Here is a 24,504-nt window from a genome sequence, read left to right on the forward strand (position 1 = left end):
TCAACTTGGAATGACCCCCAATGTCACATACTATTTACTGCTATGCCTAAATAAAATGTTCTTTTGAAAAAATAAAATGTCCTAGACTGTGTAAATCTGTTTCATTATATTTAATGGGTATCACTGTTTAGACTACAGTAATAAAAAAAGAAATATTTAGCAAGCATTGCCATAACTAATTTAAAATATGTAAAACCTACGGTCTGTCTGTGAATTATATGGGATGAAAATAAATCCACATTTCTGTAAGAAAACAGACTGACATGACACTGCTTAAGTAGAACAATAGCGCCATGCAGTGGCAGGACAAGAGAATGGTACCAAGCAGACCAATACTTTGAATTATTAAAAAAAATAATAATACTTTGTTGTGTTAATGTACTTAATGCTCTGATAATATTGCATACCACCATAATGGCAAACAATATTTTTTACAATAGCATTTACCAAAGTGTAAAACATAGTGGATGGCAGAGAGTTTCAAAAGATATGGCTTTTATCTGTAGCTCAAAATTGGGAACACACAGGAGCAATTGCAGAGGCCTGGGGAGCAAAGTGTTTTCTTTACAGCAGTCATTGCAATGGACATTTTACTATTTTCCAGGTAACAATCCTAATTTAAATGTTTACCTAAATGTTTAATTTTTATGTTTACGTACAGTTACATTTGGATGCTTCACAAATATTCTATACTACAGTAGATGTGGTTTCCTGCGTTCTTTTACCTCTTCTCTCTTCCCTTCTGACTTCATCTCTCTTTCACTCTACTAGATTATCCTTAGCATTACATTTTTTCTTTTCACCTTTACTATTGTCCTTTTTAGGACGTCCTCACCTTCTGTACTCTACATGTGGACTGTGCGTCCCTGTGTGCCTTTACATTGTTACACACTTTGGATGTGGATAATGTGATGTTATTACTGGGTGATATTTAGGAGTGTGTTTTTTGCATCATGAGATGATATGTAATAAGCAGTGGTGCAAGTAGAAAAAATGTCTTATGGGTACTGTGTGTGCGCGTGCCCAAAATGGGTGTGGCCAAATGCCACATGGGGCGAGGCCAATGAAAATAGGGGTGTAACACATATAGGGGGGGGGGGTGCAGATACACATATGACCCCAATAGTGCCAGATACACATTGCCCCACAGTGCCAGATACACATTGCCCAACAGTGCCAGATACACAGATGCCTCCAGAATGCCAGATCCACATTTCCCCACAGTGCCAGATACACATTGCCCCACAGTGCCAGATACATATTGCCCCACAGTGCCAGATACACAAATGCCCCCAGAGAGCCAGATATACATTGCCTCACAGTGCCAGATACATATTGCCCCACAGTGCCAGATACGCAAATGCCCCCAGAGTGGCAGCTATACTTTGCCTCACAGTGCTAAATACACAAATGCCCCCACTGTGTCAGATATACATTGCCCCCCCAGTGCCAGATACACAAATGCCCACACAGTGCCAGATATGCCCTCAGTGCCAGATATGCCCCCAGTGCCAGATAACAGGATTTTGATACCTACCGGTAAATCCTTTTCTCCTAGTCCGTAGAGGATGCTGGGGTCCACTTCATGACCATGGGGTATAGACGGTTCCGCAGGAGCCATGGGCACTCTTAAGACTTTTCAATGGGTGTGAACTGGCTCCTCCCTCTATGCCCCTCCTCCAGACCTCAGTTATAGGAACTGTGCCCAGGGAGACGGACATTTCGAGGAAAGGATTTACTTTAAACTAGTGGTGAGATACATACCAGCTCACACCTCAACCATGCCGTACAACATGGCATTCAACAGAACACACGCCAACAGGCATGAACCAATTACAGCAACATGCTGAAACTAATATAACACAAGTTGTGTAACTCTAATAACAAAACTGCAGGTAAAGTATGCACTGGGACAGGCACCCAGCATCCTCTACGGACTAGGAGAAAAGGATTTACCGGTAGGTATCAAAATCCTGTTTTCTCATACGTCCTAGAGGATGCTGGGGTCCACTTCATGACCATGGGGTTTATACCAAAGCTCCAGTACGGGCTGGAGAGTGCGGATGACCCTGCAGCACCGATTCACCGAACTTGAGGTCCTCATCGGCCAAGGTGTCAAACTTGTAGAATTTTGCAAATGTGTTTGACCCTGACCAAGTAGCTGCTCAGCAAAGTTGTAATGCCGAGAACCCCCGGGCAGCCGCCCAGGAGGAGCCCACTTTCCTAGTAGAATGGGCCTTCACCGATATCGGTAACGGCAAACCAGCCGTAGAATGAGCTTGCTGAATCGTACCTCTGATCCAGCGCGCAATAGTCTGATAGGAAGCAGGACACCCAATCTTATTGGGAGCATACAGGACAAACAAAACCTCTTTTCCATATTCGAGCTGTTTTAGCGACATAAATCTTCAAAGCTCTAACCACATCTAGAGACTTTGACTCAGCGAATGTGTCAGTAGCAACTGGCACCACAATAGGTTGGTTTACGTGGAAAAAGGAAACCACCTTTGGAAGAAAATGTTAACAAGTTGGAAGATCAGGTAAGGGCTCTTGTGGGACAAGGCCCCCAATTCAGACATCCGCCTTGCGGATGCCAACGCCAAAAGCATCACCACTTTCCAAGTGAGAAACTTCAACTCTTTCTTGTAGAGGCTCAAACCAACCCGATTGAAGGAACTGCAACACCACATTAAGGTCCCATGGTGCCACTGGAGGCACAAATGGAGGCTGGATGTGCAGAACCCCTTTCACGAACGTCTGAACTTCTGGAAAGGAGGCCAATTGTTTTTGAAAGAAAACTGATAAGGCCGAAATCTGGACCTTGATTGACCCCAATCTATGGCCCGCATCCACACCAGCCTGCAGAAAATGGAGAAAACATCCCAACTCAAACTCTTCCGTAGGAGCCTTCTTAAATTCACACCAAGACCCATATTTTCTCCAAATACGGTGGTAATGTTTAGACGTTACACCTTTCCTGGCCTGAATAAGAGTGGGGATGACTTCCTTGGGAATACCCTTTCGGGCTAGGATCCGACGCTCAACAGCCATGCCGTTAAATGTAGCCGCGGTAAGTCTTGATACATACATGGCCCCTGCTGTAGTAGGTCCTCTCAAGGAGGAAGAGGCTGAGGATCTTCTATGAGCAACTCCTGAAGATCTGGATACCAAGCCCTCCTTGGCCAGTCTGGGGCAATGAAGATTGCTCAAACTTTTGTTCTTCTTATTATTTTGAAAACTTTTGGAAACAGGGGAAGTGGAGGGAAAACATATACCGACCGAAACACCCACTGGGTCACCAGTGCATCCACTGCTATTGCTTGAGGGTCTCTCGACCTGGAACAATATCTCTGAAGCTTCTTGTTTAGACGAGATGCCATCATGTCTACTTGAGGAACTCCCCAAAGACTTGTCACCTCTGCAAAGACTTCTTGGTGGAGGTCCCACTCTCCTGGATGGAGATTGTGTCTGCTGAGGAAGTCTTCTTCACAGTTGTCCACTCCCGAAATGAAAATTGCTGACAGAGCTCTAACATGTCTTTCTGCCCAGAGGAGAATCCTTGTCACCTTTGCCATTGCCGCTCTGCTTTTCGTTCCGCCTTGCCTGTTTATGTACGTGACTGCTGTTATATTGTCCGACTGGATCTGCACGGGATCTTGAAGAAGATGTACCGCTTGTAGAAGGCCGTTGTAAATGGCTCTCAATTCCAGAACGTTTATGTGAAGGCAGGCTTCCTGACTTGACCATTTTCCTTGGAAGCTTTCCCCCTGTGTGACAGCTCTCCAGCCTCGGAGACTTGAATCCGTGGTTATTAGGACCCAGTAGTGAATCCCAAACCTGCATCCTTCTAGTAGGTGAGAACTGTGTAGCCACCACAGGAGCGAAATCCTGGCTTTGGGGGACAGGATTATTTTCCGGTGTATGTGTAGGTGGGATCCGGACCACTTGACCAACAGGTCCCACTGGAATATCCTGGCATGAAATCGGCCAAACTATATGGCCTCGTAGGCCGCTACCATTTTCGCAAACAACCAAATGCATTGATGGATCGAAAAGCTTGTTGGTTTCAATATTTGTTTGACCATTTTCTGGATTTCCAGAGCCTTTTCCTCTCTCCGTACATCTGTGTCCAGAATCATCCCTAAAAAGGACAATCTTGTCGTCGGTTCCAACTGTGACTTTGGAAAATTCATGATCCAACCGTGTTGTTGGAGTATTGACAGGGAGAGTGCGATGTTCTGCACCAACTGTTCCCTGGATCTCGCTTTTATCAGGAGATCGTCCAGATAAGGAATTATATTGACTCCTTTTTAACGAAGGAGGACCATCATCTCCGCCATCACCTTGGTGAATACCCTCGGTGCCATGGAGAGTCAGAACGGCAATGTCTGAAACTGGTAATGGCAAGCCTGTACTGCGAATCTCAGATAAGCTTGGTGAGGAGGATAAATGGGAACATGCAAGTAAGCATCTTTTATGTCTACTGACACCATGAAGTCCCCCTCTTCCAGACTGGAAATCACTACCCTCAGGGATTCCATCTTGAACTTGAACCTTTTCAGGTAGAGATTCAGATTTTTCAGGTTTATAATCGGTCTGACCGAGCCGTCCGGCTTCGTAACTACGAAGAGGCTTGAATAAAAAAACCTTCTACTTACTGTGCCAAGGGTACCAGGACAATGACCTGATCCTGACATAATTTTTGAATTGCCGTTGTTACTACCTCTCTTCCCGGAAAAGAAGCTGGCAAGGTCGATCTGAAAAATCGGCATGGGGGGACGTCTTGAAACTCTAGTTTGTACCCATGGGACACCATTTGTAAGACCCATTGGTCCAGGCCAGATTGAATCCAGATTTGCCTGAAAAGTTTCAGACGTGCTCCCACCCGAGCGGACTCTCGCAAGGGAGCCCCAACGTTATGCTGCAGATTTGGCAGGAGCAGGGGTGGACTTCTGCTCCTGCGATCCGGGAGACGGTGCGGATTTCTTTCCTTTTCCCCTTCCCCTACCTGCAAAAAAAGGGGAGACCTTTGGCCTTTTTGTATTTGTTGGGCCGAAAGGACTGCATGTGAGAGTGATGTGTCTTTTTCGCCGGTGTAGGAGCATAAGGCAATAATGACGACTTACCTGCGGTATCCGTCGAGACTAACGCATCCAGCCCATCACCAAACAAGGCCTTACCTTTATACGGGAGAGCGTCCATATTTCTTTTGGAATCTGCATCAGCATTCCATTGGCGAATCCACAACGCCCTCCGAGCCGATACTGCCATGGTAGCGGTTCTTGATCTCAAGAAACCAATATATTTCATGGATTCTAGTACGTACGCAGCAGCGTCTTTGATATGACCTAACGTTAGGAGTATTTCGTCTCCATCTATTGTGTCAATGTCTAATGACAAGTTTTCTGACCACTTTTTCAATAGCACTACTCACCCACTCACAGACAATGGTAGGCCTGAGTAGTGTCCCATTGGTCACATCAATAAATCACCTCACTCACTTACGGTCTGTCGGCTCCTTAAGTGAAGCCATTCCAGGTGCAGGGAGAAGCACCTTTTCTCTTTTATGACAGGGCCCTGTCTAAAATGCGGGGTGACTTCCACCTTTTTTGGAAAAAGGTAAGCTGCCTGATATCCTTTTGGGAATCAAAAATTTATTTTCAGGTTAAATCAGACCTCAGGTGGAGGGAAAATTACATTACTTCTTTACTAAAGTAAACCCTCTCCTTGTGGTAAAAGAGGGGGCTTCGTAACTTCTAACACCTCCTTTATAGCTAAAACATGTTTTGAATGCTTTTTTGCTAACTTAGGACCTATTCCCCTGGAATCACTAGTGTCGACACAGGAATCAGAGTACGTGTTGGTATCAGTTTGTACTACTTGTGCAAATTTGTATGTGACCCAGAAAGGTCCCTGTGGATGAAAGGCAGAACTATTAAAAATCACATCTTCAACAGATTATTTTCATTTTCTGTATGAGATTCAGTCCAACCTCTTACTGATATGATTCACACTATCATGTAACCTTTCACCCAGTCAGGCTCTTGGTGTCATATTACGCCTCTGTGTCCCTAACATGTCTCCACAGAGTTCCCTGCCACAGACATGTCACACACGTGCAGAACCACACCACAGACACTCCGGGATTTATAGGGTACAGACCCACAGTAAAATCTGTCAGAGGGACACAGATAGGATTTTGCCAGTTCCCAACCCAGCGCCAGTAACACAATGTCTGTGAACACCAAATGCCCACTGACATTCAGCGCTTTTATAATGTTAATCACACAATTATATAGCACCAAATTCACTGTGGCCCCCCCTGTTTTGCACCGTGATACTTGTTCAGTAGTGGAGAAGGACCAGTGTTGTCTCTGCAGCCTGAGGAGAGAAAATGGCGCTGAGCAGTGTGCTGGCTGACTGAGGAGGAAGCTCCACTCTTCAATGGTGTGTTTCTCCTCAGTTTTTATGAGGTAATTTTTTATACTGGCAGGGGCTGATTGGCTCGCCGATCTGTAAGCCAATCAAAGCTTGCGGTACGGCAGACAATCAGGAGCCTTGGCTGCCGGTCCGCGAGCTCTGATTGGCTCATGGGCCGGCGCCGAATTGAAGGTAGACACTGAGGGGCAGGAGAGGTGCATGCTGCACTCTCCTCCCCTCACAGCAGCAGCGCGTACCCGCTCACTTGCACCGCTGGTAATAAGTAAGAAATGTTTGGAGACCATAGATGTGTGCTCTGCTTGTACTCTCTGGAAGTGACAATGACACTGGTGGAAGGCGTCATAGTTCATACCAACTGTCATTAAATTGAAAAGTGATAACAATTTCACAGTCTTCATCATTCTTAAGAGTGTGTGTGTGTGTGTGTGTGTGTGCGTGTGTCTGTGTGGTTTTGGACCATCGAAGTGACAATATTTTCCTCCAGCTTGTTTTAATCCAAGTTGTGTGTATGTGCCGGGGGCTGTATGCACAACTACTGAGCATACCCTCTGCAATACTGCAGTATGACATCTGGACTGTCCGTCCGATTTGGCTATTCCCATGACAGACATTTGGGAATTCAGTTGAACAACCAGATTTTCATGCATATGCAGTTTATAATACTTAAGATTGCTATAAGCTTAAAAATAATTATTTTACTGCATTTTACACATGACTAGAACATATGACATGATACAATAATGCAATCTTTTACAGGATAGACATTTCAAAAGTATTAGGTCAAGTTAAATCTAAATTATATTTGCTGAGTACTTACTGACAGTGACTTTATCTTTTTCTCCCAGCATGATATTGTTTGGCGATAAGTCTCTGTGAACAATCCTTTTTTCTTTGTGTAAATATCGCAGTGCTAAGCATAGCTGAAATAAACAAGAAAGATGACTTTTATAATATTGTGAAAAAAATGTACATTGCCCTAAATCATTTTGTTATGCTTTCTGCAGACACATTTCCATGTGACTGATATCACCAAGTAAGCAGATTATTTGGCACTGATGGATCATGTGAGCACAAGAGGTTTCACTTTTTGTCCAAAATGATATTGGTAAAACAGAGCAAGGAACAAGTGGTAACAGAGAGGTTACTTTACAGAGTAACAATTTGGCAAGCAAAGAGTACAACACCTTCCAAAATTCATATTAAGGTCAGAACATAAATACTGCTGGTAGAAACCTTTATATAAAAATATGCTTTCATAAAACCTAGAACTGAGCGCAGGCAAGTATGGGTGAACTAGAGTTGTTGGCATTTCGATTGCATCTGCACTTACATCTGAAGTGGGGTTAATGGGGCAGATGTATTAAGCCTGGAGAAGTGATAAAGCAGTGATAAGTGCAAAGGGATAACGCACCAGCCAATCAGCTCCAATATGTAAATTGACAGTTAGGAGCTGGTGCGTTATCACCTTCCACTTATCACTGCTTTATCACTTCTCCAGGCTTAATACATCTGCCCCATGGGGTTCTCACATTGACATAAGGGTATATGTACTAAGCCTTGGAGAGAGATAAAGTGGGTGGAGATAAAGTACTAGCCAACCAGCTTCTAACTGCCATTTTTCAAACACAGCCTGTAACTTGGCAGTTACAGTAGGAGCTGATTGGCTGGTACTTTTATCTCCATCCACTTTATCTCTCTCCAAGGCTTAGTACATAGACCATACAATTCAGTGAGGGCTTAAGCAGAGGGCTATGCACAGATGGACATAAGCAAAATTACGCCTGTTTCCAGTTATATATCTTTTGATCCTAGTATAATTTAGGTCAAGTGGGCACTGATAATGATAGTAACCAACCAAATGTACACATCTCCAAATGCATAGAACTCTGAATACATCCGATTACACAGATCTTTACAGAAACATATGCCTGATTTACTTACTGTACTACTCCTCATTATGTTTACCTGTATAAATATATTCCAAAGTCGCTCTTCTGTAAACTGCTGTTTTTTCTCCTTGAGAGACTTAAAGTGCTCGCCCAGAGATGCCCCTTCAATGAGCTCCATCACAATGTAGAGTTTGTCATCTGTGAAACAGTACAGCACTAGTTAGGTCTGAATGCTTTTACACTCCAGGACAGCTAAACTTACTATTGTTGGTAACTGTAAAAAGAATGTATTGTGTTTGTTACAACACCTATTTCTATGGTGTATTAAATTTACAATTAGAAAAACGGTAATAAATACTTAGGGGGCTACATGGTAATTAAGTTTACAACTCACTGCAATCAGCAGTGGTGCATACAAAATCAACATTGCTCTGGCGCGGAGACAGCTGATCGAAAGATCAGCTGTCTCTGCGATTCCGGAAACTTAGCAATGCTGATTGTAACTCAGCAGTGCTACTGCGCATGAGCAAACTTAGGTTCACAAATACGCGACTTCTGGCGGAAGGAGCCAAACAGGGGCTGATCCCCATTGCAACCGCAGACCTCCTTTCCATAGGAAGGAGCAGGAGAACGGGAACATGCACCACCTACAGATGGTATCGGTTACTGCAGTCGAGGTCTGAAAATGTTGTATTTTCCGAGCCTCATGAATTTAGGTCCCCATACTGGTGGTATGGGGTCAGCGGGCAGATCAGGACTGAAAGGTAACACAGGAGATATCGCCTGTGTTACCTTTATAATGAATGGCCCTGACACTCAGGGGTCTATGTACTAAGCTTTGGAGAGAGATAAAGTTCCAGCCAATCACCTGCTAACTGCCAAGTTACAGGCTGTGTTTGAAAAATGACAGGAGCTTGTTGGCTGGTACTTTATCTCTGTCCACTTTATCTCTCCCCAAGTCTTAGTATAGAGGGCTCTTAATCTACTTACATAAATGTTAATATTCACCTACTTTTGGATTGATGAATAGACCCCTAAAACCTGCTGCTATCAAACAACACAAAACAAAGGCTTTTTATATTGTATTTTTCAATTTATATACAGGTTGAGTATCCCTTATTCAAAATCCCACATTTTTGGGTCCCCTACTGAGATAATGACATAAATATTATATATATTATATATATTATTTATAAATAAATAAATATATATATATATATATATATATATATATATATTTAAAGATAATATCTATAATACATATGTCATTATCTCAGTAGGGGACCCAAAAATGTGGGATTTTGAATTCTGGATAAGGGATACTCAACCTGTATTTCTTTAAAGTGTGATCAGTTCATATTGAGGGCCTAATTCAGACTGGATCGCTGCAGCAGCAGCGATCGCAGACTGAAGCCCTTTGGGGACGCACCCCGGGAAGCCCAGTAAGATGCTAAAAGCATCTCAGGGCTGAGATCGCATCTGCCTGATTGCCAGGCAGAGGCGGTTGCAGGGCGGGAGGGGGCGTGTCAATGGTGTTAGAACGCCATTGGTGAGGCATGGTCCGGACATGCCTGTGGGGGCGGGCCACAGCGTCTGCGTGACGTCACACGCATCCGGGATGCGGCGGGTAGCTGCCTGCCAGTGCAGCTAGGCTGCGCAGGCAGGGATCTGCTCGCCGGGTGCAAAAGCATCACTGCTGTGCGTTGCTTTTGTACCCATGTGGGGGGGGGGGGGGGGGCAGTGCCCGACATGTGGGGCAGACTAGCCCTGTGCTAGGCATACCACCGCATGTCAAAGAAACTGATCATAGATGTGCTAAATTTAGCACATCTACAATCAGATCTGAATTACCCCCTGAATTCATTAGATCTGTGCTTTTATAAAGATGCAGCTACCCCTGATTAGTAGCATCACATGACTATAAGTAATAAAATATATTTTTTAAACAGATGATAAATACCCTTCTCTAGATTTGTCTGTAGACAATGTTTTAAATACAGTTTTGGTAACACAACTTGAGGCGTGGACCAGCAGAATCTACATTTTCTTCTCAAAATGCATGTTTAGAATTATGAATGCCAACCTATATACTGATACCATTAGGTGATTAAGATATGTTTTCAAGCAAATCAACAGCTGAATCTGTAGCACACCTGAGGTTTCAGTTTTTAACCGGCAAAACTGATTGTGGGCAATCTCAAATGTAAAGTATAAAAAGAAACAAAAATAAGCCTATAAACAATTCTTTTACTAAACTGATATTTAAGTGATATGCCCTTTTAATTAATGTGTTAGCCAAAAAGTCAGCCACTTCTATGGCTACTTACAAAAAGATTAATTGGCATATACTGAGTGATCTTTCTCCATCACTCACTGTATATACTTACTTTCTAAAAAGGTCCTGCAATACCGCACAATGTTTGGGTGGCACAGCTGAAAAACAGAAAATAGTGAATTGTAAACTCAACTAATTTCAGTTAAATATATAAAAATAAGAAATTAATTTTATGTGAAGAATTACATCAGTATTACAGTACATAAACACAAACAGAAAAACCAAACTGTAAAAAGTAAACATTAACAAATAATAATAATAAGTTAGTAAAAAGTGATAGATTTTTTGAATTATGCATTTTTTTGATTATTTAACGAACTGTGTAAAATATGGCAAAGTGTTGTAAAGTAAACATAGAAGATATCTATTTAAAACCAAAGTAGACGGTAAGAATCCTCAGTTTTGTAATTTAAGAATCTGCACAAACGGGGTCACTCCGAGTTGATCGCTCGCTAGCTGTTTTTAGCAGCCGTGCGAACGCATAGTCGCCGCCCACAGGGGAGTGTATTTTAGCTTTGCAAGTGTACGATCGCATGTGCAGCCGAGCTCTGCAAAAACATTTTGTGCAGTTTCGGAGTAGGTCTGAACTTACTCAGCCGCTGCGATCACTTCAGCCTGTCCGGTCCCAGAATTGACGTCAGACACCGTCCCTGCAAACGCTTGGACACACCTGCGTTTTTCCAACCATCTCTAATTTCACTGCTCCCTACATCTCCAACCTCCTCTCCCTTCATACTCCCTCCCGCCCACTACGGTCGGCTGATGACCGTCGCCTCTCCTCTGCCTTGGTCCCTGCTTCCCATGCACGAGTTCAGGATTTTGCCCGTGCTGCACCCCTTCAGTAGAATGCGCTCCCCTGCGCCATTAGACTCTCCCCGACCTTGCAAAGCTTCAAACGGGCACTGGAAACCCACCTATTTATCAAAGCGTACCCCTCCAATGCATAACCTAGTCCTTAGGCTGCTCCTCCATCCCCCTGCCCCTTGCCTTGAACATCTCTGCTTTGCTTGCATACCGCCATCAGGCTTCCTCCTGCTTGCTTGCACCTCATGTCATTTGTCTGTCGCCCCTCCCCACTAGATTGTTAGCTCTTCAGAGCAGGGACTTCTTTCCTCTTGTTGTCTAAGCCCTCTTCTCGACACATTTCACTCAGCAACCACCTTTACCTGTTTTTTTCTCCTGCTGGTAAAGGCTCCTCTCTATCAATGGCCACCAGCCCCAAGTAGTACGATGACTACTCCCTCGCTACTTACATCTAAGCTGTATTGTGTATGAGAATTGTGGTACTCTTTGTTACCTGCACTCCATTTTTGTTATTTATTTACTGTTATGCTAAGTTTTGTCTCTCTGTACTGTCCTTTGTACGGCGCTGCGAAACACTTGTGGCGCCCTATAAATAAAATTTAATAATTCCCTGAAAACGGTCAGTTGCCACCCACAAACGCCTTCTTCTTGTCAATCTCCTTGCAATCGGCTGTGCGAATGGATTCTTTGTTAAATCCAATGCACAGCAATGAACCGCTTTGTACCCATACAAAGCGCCTGCGCACTGCGGTGCATACGAAAGCACAGTAGTGACATGATCGCTGCGGTGCGAAAAACGGCAGCGTGCGATCAGGTCGGAATGACCCCCAAAGCTGCTATTCACTGCTTTCCAAAACTATGGTGCCCGTTTAGAGTTGGACACAGCTGCGACTGAAATGTAATCAGGAAAAGATGTGCGTATGAAAAACTCATGTCTGGTCAGACGCATCTCAAGATGCATTCCGGTATACCATGCTAGAATTTCTGCCAAGCATGTCAGGAATAAAAAAAAGGAGCATACTAGCACCCCAGTAGTGCAAAGTAATTTACAGTACGGAAATAGACAGCAGTAGTTGACAGAGCATAAAAGGAGTGAGCAAGTGTGTAGGGGGCTTTGTAAGTTACGGAGAGGAGTTTGAATTGGATTCTATAGGAGATAGGGAGACAGTGTAGTGATTGGCAGAGACGGGAGGTAGAAGCAGTGCGGCATGAAATGAAAGTCAATCTAGCAACAGTGATAACGGTGGACTGAAGTGCGAAGAAGTAGGTAAGAATGAGGCAAGACAGTAGGAGACTGCAGTAGTCAAGGCATTTCAAACAGTATCATTATTCTGAAAATAAATGCAACAAAAATAAGAATTTACTTACCGATAATTCTATTTCTCATAGTCCGTAGTGGATGCTGGGGACTCCGTAAGGACCATGGGGAATAGCGGCTCCGCAGGAGACTGGGCACATCTAAAGAAAGCTTTAGGACTATCTGGTGTGCACTGGCTCCTCCCCCTATGACCCTCCTCCAAGCCTCAGTTAGGATACTGTGCCCGGACGAGCGTACACAATAAGGAAGGATTTTGAATCCCGGGTAAGACTCATACCAGCCACACCAATCACACCGTATAACCTGTGATCTGAACCCAGTTAACAGCATGATAACAGAGGAGCCTCTGAAAGATGGCTCACAACAATAATAACCCGATTTTTGTAACAATAACTATGTACAAGTATTGCAGACAATCCGCACTTGGGATGGGCGCCCAGCATCCACTACGGACTATGAGAAATAGAATTATCGGTAAGTAAATTCTTATTTTCTCTAACGTCCTAAGTGGATGCTGGGGACTCCGTAAGGACCATGGGGATTATACCAAAGCTCCCAAACGGGCGGGAGAGTGCGGATGACTCTGCAGCACCAAATGAGAGAACTCCAGGTCCTCCTCAGCCAGGATATCAATTTTGTAGAATTTTACAAACGTATTTGCTCCTGACCAAGTAGCTGCTCGGCAAAATTGTAAAGCCGAGACCCCTCGGGCAGCCGCCCAAGATGAGCCCACCTTCCTTGTGGAGTGGGCATTTACAGATTTTTGGCTGTGGCAGGCCTGCCACAGAATGTGCAAGCTGAATTGTACTACCAATCCAACGAGCAATAGTCTGCTTAGAAGCAGGAGCACCCAGCTTGTTGGGTGCACACAGGATAAACAGCGAGTCAGATTTCCTGACTCCAGCCATCCTGGAAACATATATTTTCAGGGCACTGACAACGTCTAGCAACTTGGAGGCCTCCAAGTCCCTAGTAGCCGCAGGCACCACCAATAGGTTGGTTCAGGTGAGACGCTGAAACCACCTTGGGGAGAAACTGAGGACGAGTCCTCAATTCCGCCCTGTCCGAATGGAAAATCAGATAAGGGCTTTTTCAGGATAAAGCCGCCAATTCTGACACGCGCCTGGCCCAGGCCAGGGCCAACAGCATGACCACTTTCCATGTGAGATATTTTAACTCCACAGATTTAAGTGGTTCAAACCAATGTGACTTTTGGAACCCAAAACTACATTGAGATCCCAAAGTGCCACCGGAGGCACAAAAGGAGGCTGTATATGCAGTACCCCTTTTACAAACGTCTGAACTTCAGGGACTGAAGCTAGTTCTTTTTGGAAGAAAATTGACAGGGCCGAAATTTGAACCTTAATGGACCCCAATTTCAGGCCCATAGACACTCCTGTTTGCAGGAAATGTAGGAATCGACCCAGTTGAATTTCCTCCGTCGGGCCTTACTGGCCTCGCACCACGCAACATATTTTCGCCAATTGCGGTGATAATGTTTTTGCGGTTACATCCTTCCTGGCTTTGATCAGGATAGGGATGACTTCATCCGGAATGCCTTTTTTCCTTCAGGATCCGGCGTTCAACCGCCATGCCGTCAAACGCAGCCGCGGTAAGTCTTGGAACAGACAGGGTCCTTGCTGGAGCAGGTCCCTTCTTAGAGGTAGAGGCCACGGATCCTCCGTGAGCATCTCTTGAAGTTCCGGTTACCAAGTCCTTCTTGGCCAATCCGGAACCACGAATATAGTGCTTACTCCTCTCCATCTTATCAATCTCAGTACCTTGGGTATGAGAGGCAGAGGAGCGAACACATACCCTGACTGGTACACCCACGGTGTTACCAGAGCGTCTACAGCTTATTGCCTGAGGGTCCCTGGACCTGGCGCAATACCTGTCGAGTTTTTATCATGTGGAAGACTTCTGGGTGAAGTCCCCACTCTCCCGGGTGGAGGTCGTGCTGAGGAAGTCTGCTTCCCAGTTGTCCACTCCCAGAATGAATACTGCTGACAGTGCTATCACATGATTTTCCGCCCAGCGAAGAATCCTTGCAGCTTCTGCCATTGCCCTCCTGCTTCTTGTGCCACCCTGTCTGTTTACGTGGGTGACTGCCGTGATGTTGTCCGACTGGATCAACATCGGCTGACCTTGAAGCAGAGGTCTTGCTAAGCTTAGAGCATTGTAAATGTCCCTTAGCTTCAGGATATTTATGTGAAGTGATGTCTCCAGGCTTGACCATAAGCCCTGGATATTCCTTCCCTGTGTGACTGCTCCCCAGCCTCGCAGGCTGGCATCAGTGGTCACCAGGACCCAGTCCTGAATGCCGAATCTGCGGCCCTCTAGAAGATGAGCACTCTGCAACCAACACAGGAGGGACACCCTTGTTCTTGGTGACAGGGTTATCCGCTGATGCATCTGAAGATGCGACCCGGACCATTTGTCCAGCAGGTCCCACTGGAAAGTTCTTGCGTGGAATCTGCCGAATGGGATTGCTTCGTAGGAAGCCACCATTTTACCCAGAACCCTTGTGCATTGATGCACTGAGACTTGGCTCGGTTTTAAGAGGTTCCTGACTAGCTCGGATAGCTTTCTCCTCCGGGAGAAACACCTTTTTCTGGACTGTGTCCAGGATCATCCCTAGGAACAGAAGACACGTCGTCGGAACCAGGTGCGATTTTGGAATATTGAGAATCCAATCGTGCTGCCGCAACACTACCTGAGATAGTGCTACACCGACCTCCAACTGTTCCCTGGATCTTACCCTTATCAGGGAATTGTCCAAGGAAGGGATAACTAAAATTCACTTCCTTCGAAGGAATATCATCATTTCGGCCATTACCTTGGTAAAGACCCGGGGTGCCGTGTACCATCCATACGGCAGCGTCTGAACTGATAGTGACAGTTCTGTACCCTAAACCTGAGGTATCCTTGGTGAGAAGGGTAAATTTTGACATGAAGGTAAGCATCCTTGATGTCCCGAGACATCATGTAGTCCCCTTCTTCCAGGTTCGCAATCACTGCTCTGGGTGACTCAATCTTGAATTTGAACCTCTGTACGTAAGTGTTCAAAGATTTTAGATTTAGAATCGGTCTGACCGAGCCGTCCGGCTTCGGTACCACAACAGTGTGGAATAATACCCCGTTCCCTGTTGCAGGAGGGGTATCTTGATTATCACCTGCTGGGAATACAGCTTGTGAATGGCTTCCAAAACTGTCTCCCTGTCAGAAGGAGACATCGGTAAAGCCGACTTTAGGAAACGGCGAGGGGGAGACGTCTCGAATTCTAATTTGTACCCCTGAGATATCACCTGAAGGATCCAGGGGTCTACTTGCGAGTGAGCCCACTGCGCGCTGAAATTCATTGAGACGGGCCCCCCACCGTGCCTGATTCTGCTTGTAAAGCCCCAGCGTATACTGAGGGCTTGGCAGAGGCGGGAGAGGGTTTCTGTTCCTGGGAACTGGCTGATTTCTGCAGCCTTTTTCCTCTCCCTCTGTCACGGGGCAGAAATGAGGAACCTTTTGCCCGCTTGTCCACGAAAAGACTGCGCCTGATAATACGGCGTCTTCTCATGTTGAGAGGCGACCTGGGGTACAAACGTGGAATTCCCAGCTGTTGCCGTGGCCACCAGGTCTGAAAGACCGACCCCAAATAACTCCTCCCTTAATAAAGCAATACTTCCAAATGCCGTTTGGAATACGCATCACCTGACCACTGACGTGTCCATAACCCTCTACTGGTAGAAATGGACAACGCGCTTAGACTTGATGCCAGTCGGCAAATATTCCGTTGTGCATCACGCATATATAAAAATGCATCTTTTAAATGCTCTATAGGCAAAAATATACTGTCCCTATCTAGGGTATCAATATTTTCAGTCAGGGAATCCGACCACGCCAACCCAGCACTGCACATCCAGGCTGAGGCGATCGCTGGTCGCAGTATAACACCAGTATGTGTGTAAATACCTTTTAGGATACCCTCCTGCTTTCTATCAGCAGGATCCTTAAGGGCGGCCATCTCAGGCGAAGGTAGAGCCCTTACAAGCGTGTGAGCGCTTTATCCCCCCTAGGGGGTGTTTCCCAATGCACCCTAACCTCTGGCGGGAAAGGATATAATGCCAATAACATTTTAGAAATTATCCGTTGTTATCGGGGGAAACCCACGCATCATCACACACCTCATTTAATTTCTCAGATTCAGGAAAACTACAGGTAGTTTTTCCTCACCGAACATAATACCCCTTTTTTGGTGGTACTCGTATTATCAGAAATGTGTAAAACATTTTTCATTGCCTCAATCATGTAACGTGTGGCCCTACTGGAAGTCACATTAGTCTCTTCACCGTCGACACTGGAGTCAGTATCCGTGTCGGCGTCTATATCTGCCATCTGAGGTAACGGGCGCTTTAGAGCCCCTGACGGCCTATGAGACGTCTGGACAGGCACAAGCTGAGTAGCTGGCTGTCTCATGTCAACCACTGTCTTTTATACAGAGCTGACACTGTCACGTAATTCCTTCCAACAGTTCATCCACTCAGGTGTCGACCCCCTAGGGGGTGACATCACTATTACAGGCAATCTGCTCCGTCTCCACATCATTTTTCTCCTCATACATGTCGACACAAAAGTACCGACATACAGCACACACACAGGGAATGCTCTGATAGAGGACAGGACCCCACTAGCCCTTTGGGTAGACAGAGGGAGAGTTTGCCAGCACACACCAGAGCGCTATATATATACAGGGATAACCTTATATAAGTGTTTTTCCCCTTATAGCTGCTGTATAGTTAATACTGCGCCTAATTAGTGCCCCCCTCTCTTTTTTTAACCCTTTCTGTAGTGTAGTGACTGCAGGGGAGAGACAGGGAGCTTCCCTCCAACGGAGCTGTGAGGGAAAATGGCGCCAGTGTGCTGAGGAGATAGGCTCCGCCCCTTTTTCGCGGACTTTTCTCCTGCTTTTTTATGGATTCTGGCAGGGGTTAAATGCATCCATATAGCCCAGGAGCTATATGTGATGCATTTTTTTTGCCATCCAAGGTGTTTTTATTGCGTCTCAGGGCGCCCCCCCCCCCCAGCGCCCTGCACCCTCAGTGACCGAAGTGTGAAGTGTGCTGAGAGCAATGGCGCACAGCTGCAGTGCTGTGCGCTACCTTGTTGAAGACAGGACGTCTTCTGCCGCCGATTTTCCGGACCTCTTCTGCCTTCTGGCTCTGTAAGGGGGCCGGCGGCGCGGCTCTGGGACCCATCCAAGCTGGGCCTGTGATCGTCCCTCTGGAGCTAATGTCCAGTAGCCTAAGAAGCCCAATCCACTCTGCACGCAGGTGAGTTCGCTTCTTCTCCCCTTAGTCCCTCGATGCAGTGAGCCTGTTGCCAGCAGGTCTCACTGAAAATAAAAAACCTAATCTAAAACTTTCACTAAGAAGCTCAGGAGAGCCTCTAGTGTGCACCCTTCTCGTTCGGGCACAGAGATCTAACTGAGGCTTGGAGGAGGGTCATAGGGGGAGGAGCCAGTGCACACCAGATAGTCCTAAAGCTTTCTTTAGATGTGCCCAGTCTCCTGCGGAGCCGCTATTCCCCATGGTCCTTACGGAGTCCCCAGCATCCACTTAGGACGTTAGAGAAAAATATGTTTTGTTTTACAAGATTGTATAATGAACTACAGGGAACAGTTACAGCAATGGCGTCATAAGGGGGGTGCAGGCTGCACCCGGTTGTCACCCGCTGAGGGGTGACACCAAAATGCTGGCTCCTGCTCAGTGACAGGAGCCAGGAGCTGCACTTTAACATTACATGCAGCACCTGGTTCCTTTCAGTGTAGGGGCCGGCACTGCAGCCATAGCAATTTCCGGGGGCATCCAATATCTCCCGAACACCCGGAATGTCGAAAAAATGGTGTTCGGGCTGCAAGGCCATGACACTCCTGCTAAGCCACACCCTACCCGTGAGGCCACGCCCCGTTTCACAGCCACCGCAGGGTGTCGTCAGCGGAAGTAGCGTTGCTCCTTTTGTGTCCATTTAACAGCACATAATTCACATTCTTTTGGGTAGTCCCCCACACCCCAGGAAAAATGGATGGATCCTCTGCATCCAGCTCAACCCTAGTGAAGTGGACAGGATGGAGAGATAACATCATGAATTTCAGGGCTGTGGGGGAAGGGGCTGGGCTAAACTGACATGATTCTCATTGTTTTAGCCCCACCCCCTCCATATAGACCTGTGATTTCCAGTATAACCTCCCCATGCTGTCCACTTACTAGGAAGTAGGCCGGGTGTGGGATATCCACCCACTCTTCTGGGGTCCGGAAGACATCCCAAAAAATCAGGAGTCTCTGGCACCTTTTCGAGAGAGTGGGTAAGTATGGCTTTAAATAATTTTATACTGCCTTTATGAAAGAATCTCCCTGTATCACAAAGTGTGTTTTGTTTGAGAACTTGTACTTGAAAAACAAGTCCTCGTCACTTGTATGACTTGGCTCATTACGAGGTAGCTTCGTTAAGGACTGTATAACTGACATTAGAAGCAAAACACCTCTAAGTATGGGGATCACGTTATACAAACAACTCATGTTTTTGTGTTCAGATTATTATGTGTTCAGCTGTGTTCAGATATTAGACAATTTATATTAATTTATACAGAGGGAAAAATTCAAGTGCAATTACTGTAGAAGCAGAGAGAAAACAGTTTTCTGTGGAATCAGAAGCTATGAGATCATTCTTTATACAGGTCATTTTCTTCATATTAGTTTAGCTCCACTTTGTCAGGTGAAGCTATTACATTACTGTTATTGGACAAATTACTCTATTTCTGATCACCAAGGACAACAGCAGAAAGCGAATCATAAAACATGAACTTGGAGGCATATGTATACCTGTTCTCTGATTATTGTTAGTTCAAACATTATGTTCTCTGCACTGCTGTCTCGGTCTCTTTTGTCTTTACCGAATGCTGGATTGTGCAAATTAATCTCTTTCATTGCAAACAGATTCTGTCCGCTGCGTTTTCTGACCTAGAGAGAAATATTATTATACGAATATGAAAATACAAAACCCCGACTCACTAATTCCATGGGAAGCCCTTTGGCACATATGGAGTGATATTACAGCAAAAGCGCATGAATAAGTTACATGAACTAATGTGACACCTATAATAAATGAATCCCTGTTACTATTATGAACTACTGTATCTAGAACACAAATGAGCAAAGGTATAACTATAATAGGTGCATTTAGCATTCCTCCCAACTGTCCGGATTTCAGTGGAACATGACCATGTTTTTGGACATTGTACTGATATCCCAGTGTCCTGCGGGTGGGTGGGAGGTTTGGCGAGAATTGAATCACTGCCGCTCTGCATAGCAGTATACTGAAAAGATGTGGTGCGTATGTGCACTGTATCAAAACAGTGCAATGAGGAGAACCTGAGCACAGGCCAGCAGCTTGGCGAGTGATGGTAATTAACCTAGACTGACAAAAACAGGGGATGTTCTGTGAGGTCACCCCACTGCCCAACTTATCATATGCACACATGGTGGTCCTGTTTTCAACTACCAATTGTTGGGAGGTAGATTATGGGGCCCACAGCTGAGGGATTAGTTGTCTTCCTTGTCTGAGCAATGTTTCTATTTGAGTTTTACCATTGGGCAGTACATAGGGCTCTTACATATGTTGCTATGGGGCTCATTAGGCTCCATGGAGCAGCATTTTAGGTTATAAATGATTAGGGGGTGCTGACATATATGTTTCTGTTGCAGAGATTCCCTGTGGAGACGAACAACAACAATTGTAATAGGAGTGTGCTCCAATGTATGATCCTGGTGGACAAGTAGGCACATTTTCAAATAACAATGCACTGAACATACTATAGCTAAATGGGGCATAACTAGACCTTTGCGGGCACCATAGCAAAATTTAAAAGGGACCCCCAGCACCCCACCAGAACAAGGAAGGGTTTGGGGTCAGAAAAGAAGAGAGGGGGAGGGGTCTAACAAAGTAGATGGCGGGGCCCGACAGGATGGCCTATGAGGTGTCAGTTTATATGTATATATATATATATATATATATATATACATATACAATTCTTAGTGGCAGCACTCCCACACAGTCCGATACCACTCCGGTGCCCTCCTTGACTCCGCACTTAGCCACGGGTCCTTTACAGAAAAACGATGCAGGCGGCAGTCGGAATTCACTGCACAGCACAAGCAGGTAAGTAATAACGTTTCGAAGTTTATTCACCTCTTCATCAGATTACAAACATGAAGCACAGAAACCATACCTTTATAGCGTCTCCACGTGCACTGAACTCAATCGCGGGTCTAGCCGGAAACGCCTACTAATGATGTCACCAGGCAGAGCCGCGTCACCCGGGCAATGTATACAAACAAACCCACAATATAACCCATTAATGGGTAATCAAAAATTTAAAAATATACAGATAACATCAGTATATAAAAGAATAACCAAGTGCAACAATACAAGACAAACATATACATATATATACAAAAATGGCACAATGAAGTAACCCTCCAAATCAAGGTATATATATAAAGCAACAATTATAATCATGAAAAAGTGAAGTACCAGACAAAGAATAGATGTACCTACTCATATTTAGTTTAGAACATTATAAATTAACCTATGTTTACAGAAAGCAGCGAAGTCCTAACGTTTCATTAAGACCCTTCGGGGCCAAAGTCTGGAGTTCAAAAATCCAACGGGATTCTTTTCTCAGTAGACGAGCAGACCTATCACCCCCCCGAAGTCTCTCCGGCTCATGGTCGATAATAATATACTTAAGTGTATCTACACTATGATGTACCAAAGCAAAGTGCCGGGCAACCGGTTGGTCGCTATTCCCGGATACGAGGGCATTCCTAATCGCTAATTTGTGGTTGGCCATACGCTCATGCAAAGTGCGGTCAGTTTTGCCAACATAGCATAGCCCACATGGGCACGTAATGAGGTAGATTATAAATTTAGTGGTGCAGGTAACCCTATGATCAATCGAGTATCTACGTCCACTATGAGGATGAGAGAAAGACGAACCAGTGGTCATCGACCGACATGTAGTGCAATTGAGGAATCGAAAGCAGCCTTTTCTAAGTGCCATAAAATTTTGTTCACTCTGCGCCGTATGTAAACCAGTAATATCTGTTCTCATAAGCCAATCTCTGATGTTTTTTCCTTTAGTGTATGTAGGCATGATAGACACAGTATCTAAATTTAGATCCTTGTCTGTCCCAACAATAGGCCACAGAGTCTGAAGAGGTGAATAAACTTCGAAACGTTATTACTTACCTGCAGTGAATTCCGAGTGCCGCCTGCACTGTTTATATATATATATATATATATATATATATTCCAGGGGGTCCAATGTTCTGAACTTGAAATGTACACACACATATAAGGAATAAAATTATTATTGTAATAATTGAATGCACAGATGCTGCAAGATGTTCTGCAGCAGTTGAGTCTGTCCCATGTTCAGCAGCTGATCACTGGGCTAACCCTAAGCCTCGCAGTGGTGCCTAAACCTAACCCCCCAGCATTGGTATTCTGACTGCCGGGATCCTGAACGTCGGACTCCTGGCTGGATCCCATGTGCACTACATGCATATAAGAGTCAGTGGTGCAATATACAGAACATCTATCTACAGTATAGGATCCTGTATGCAGCACACTATACATACAGTGTCACTACATGGGGCTGGGAAGAGATGGAGTCTGGGTCTGTCTGGGTGGAGGAAGCACAGCCTGTCTCTATCTCTCCCCAGGATCAGGTAGTTACGGCTGGGAGTACCCCTTACCTCTGTAATACTGTACTTCTGCATGGCTACACCAAAGGAATCTGTGGTGTGGAGCGCAAAGCACACTTCACTGTCCCACACTCAGCGGAAAGATCACAGCCAGCCGGGGCCCCATAACAGCCACATACCCTGCACCTATGGTAGTTACGCCACTGGCTCCATCTGATCACAATCAGGCTATTGGAATCGTATTGTATGTTAGCTGGCAATCATGTTAACACAGACAATTTAGTTTCTCTGTACAAAATTTAGTTTCTCTGTACAGAATAATCTTTCCGATATGTTTTACTGAACATTTACAGAAATGCCATTTATAACTGATTATGTAAGACTTACATGGACATAACGTACAATCTTATTGAACAGGATGTCCACCAAGCTCACAGAGAGGAATAAAAGAGCTATATAAATAAATTGATTATGCGTCAACCAATGGATTTAAAAACACTTAAAAAAAGAAAATGACCTTATAGACACTCCCAAATGCTCCACTTCCAAGGTAATCCAAAATTGCATAGTTTCCAATAAATTTTGTGGGTGTTTTATTTTGATTGATGCCTTCAATGCCATCAGTGACTTGCTTCAGTGTATCTTCCTGGAATAAGAGGCACACAAGGACAGTTACGTCTTCCCAGATGACAACAATATTTGATTTTTTTTTTGCAGCATGCTAAGTACTTACTGGTAGTGAATTTAATTTAGATGCAAGGTCTTCATAAGCACTGATATCGCGAATGTAGTGTCCAATATCAATAAACATCTCAAATAAATCCGGAGGAAAAAACCTACAACACAAGGTTTCAATTATAATAATTACATATATCCAATGTATACAAAATTTATATAGTTATTTATAAATATATATATATATATATGCAACCACAGAAGAAATCAATCTAAGTGTTTATGTGTGTGATCTTTTCTGGAAATATATCTCAAACCTGCAATATGGTATCAAGATTGTACCATTTGAATACGATTATGCTGGATATTTTTGTATGATTTGTTGTATATTTTTGTATGAAGGTGGTCATTCCGAGTTGTTCGCTCGCAAGCTCCTTTTAGCAGCTTTGCACACGCTAAGCCGCCGCCTACTGGGAGTGAATCTTAGCATAGTAAAATTGCGAACGAAAGATTAGCAGAATTGCGAATAGACACTTCTTAGCAGTTTCTGAGTAGCTCCAGACTTACTCGGCAACTGCGATCAGTTCAGTCAGTTTCGTTCCTGGTTTGACGTCACAAACACTCCCAGCGTTCGCCCAGACACTCCCCCGTTTCTTCAGACACTCCCGCGTTTTTCCCAGAAACGGCAGCGTTTTTTCACACACACTCATAAAACGGCCAGTTTCTGCCCAGAAACACCCACTTCCTGTCAATCACATTACGATCACCAGAACGAAGAAAAAACCTCGTAATGCCGTGAATAAAATACCTAACTGCACGAACATTGCGCATGCGCAATTAGCGGAAAATCGCTGCGATGCGAAGAAAATTACAGAGCGAACAACTCGGAATGAGGGCCGAAGTTGCTTGATTTTGGATTTTTCATGTTTTTTGCAATTATTTGATTTTTAATTTATTTGCTTTAACATGGAATCCGATGTCGGACATATCACAGGCACTAAGAGATTTTTGGACAGAGATGTATCTAAGATTCTTTTCTCTGACGCCACTGCATTGGCATTTGATACCGATACACCTACAGAGAAGTATACAGATTTAATGAAATTAAGGAAGAGCTTGGTTGATTTGGAACTGCATGGTTTGACTCTTTCGCAATATCATAAAACATAAAGATGGTTTAATCCCTATAGGCTTCCGTATTCGGAATTAACCCACGTTGGGACGCCATAATAAGGAATTTTGCAGGCAATGGTGTCAGATTCTTAACCAATGTAGTTTTGACTTATT

The 24,504-nt window shown here is 44.7% G+C and overlaps 1 protein-coding gene across 13 annotated transcripts in view; it reads right to left on the minus strand.

The window, feature by feature from the left end:
• The window catches only part of NEK10 (NIMA related kinase 10), an 831,700-nt gene that overhangs the window by 549,361 nt on the left and 257,835 nt on the right, over positions 1-24,504 (minus strand). For all 13 annotated transcript variants that reach the window (XM_063922254.1, XM_063922250.1, XM_063922255.1 and 10 more), the window contains 6 exons: positions 23,276-23,378; positions 23,060-23,188; positions 19,657-19,794; positions 10,718-10,763; positions 8,407-8,528; positions 7,259-7,361 (listed from right to left, as the gene is read on the minus strand). In XM_063922254.1, the coding sequence (XP_063778324.1) occupies positions 7,259-7,361; positions 8,407-8,528; positions 10,718-10,763; positions 19,657-19,794; positions 23,060-23,188; positions 23,276-23,378 (641 nt within the window). The remainder of the gene's footprint in view (positions 1-7,258; positions 7,362-8,406; positions 8,529-10,717; positions 10,764-19,656; positions 19,795-23,059; positions 23,189-23,275; positions 23,379-24,504) is intronic.

This window comes from Pseudophryne corroboree, chromosome 5 (genome assembly GCF_028390025.1).
Source record: "Pseudophryne corroboree isolate aPseCor3 chromosome 5, aPseCor3.hap2, whole genome shotgun sequence".
NCBI lineage: Eukaryota > Metazoa > Chordata > Amphibia > Anura > Myobatrachidae > Pseudophryne > Pseudophryne corroboree.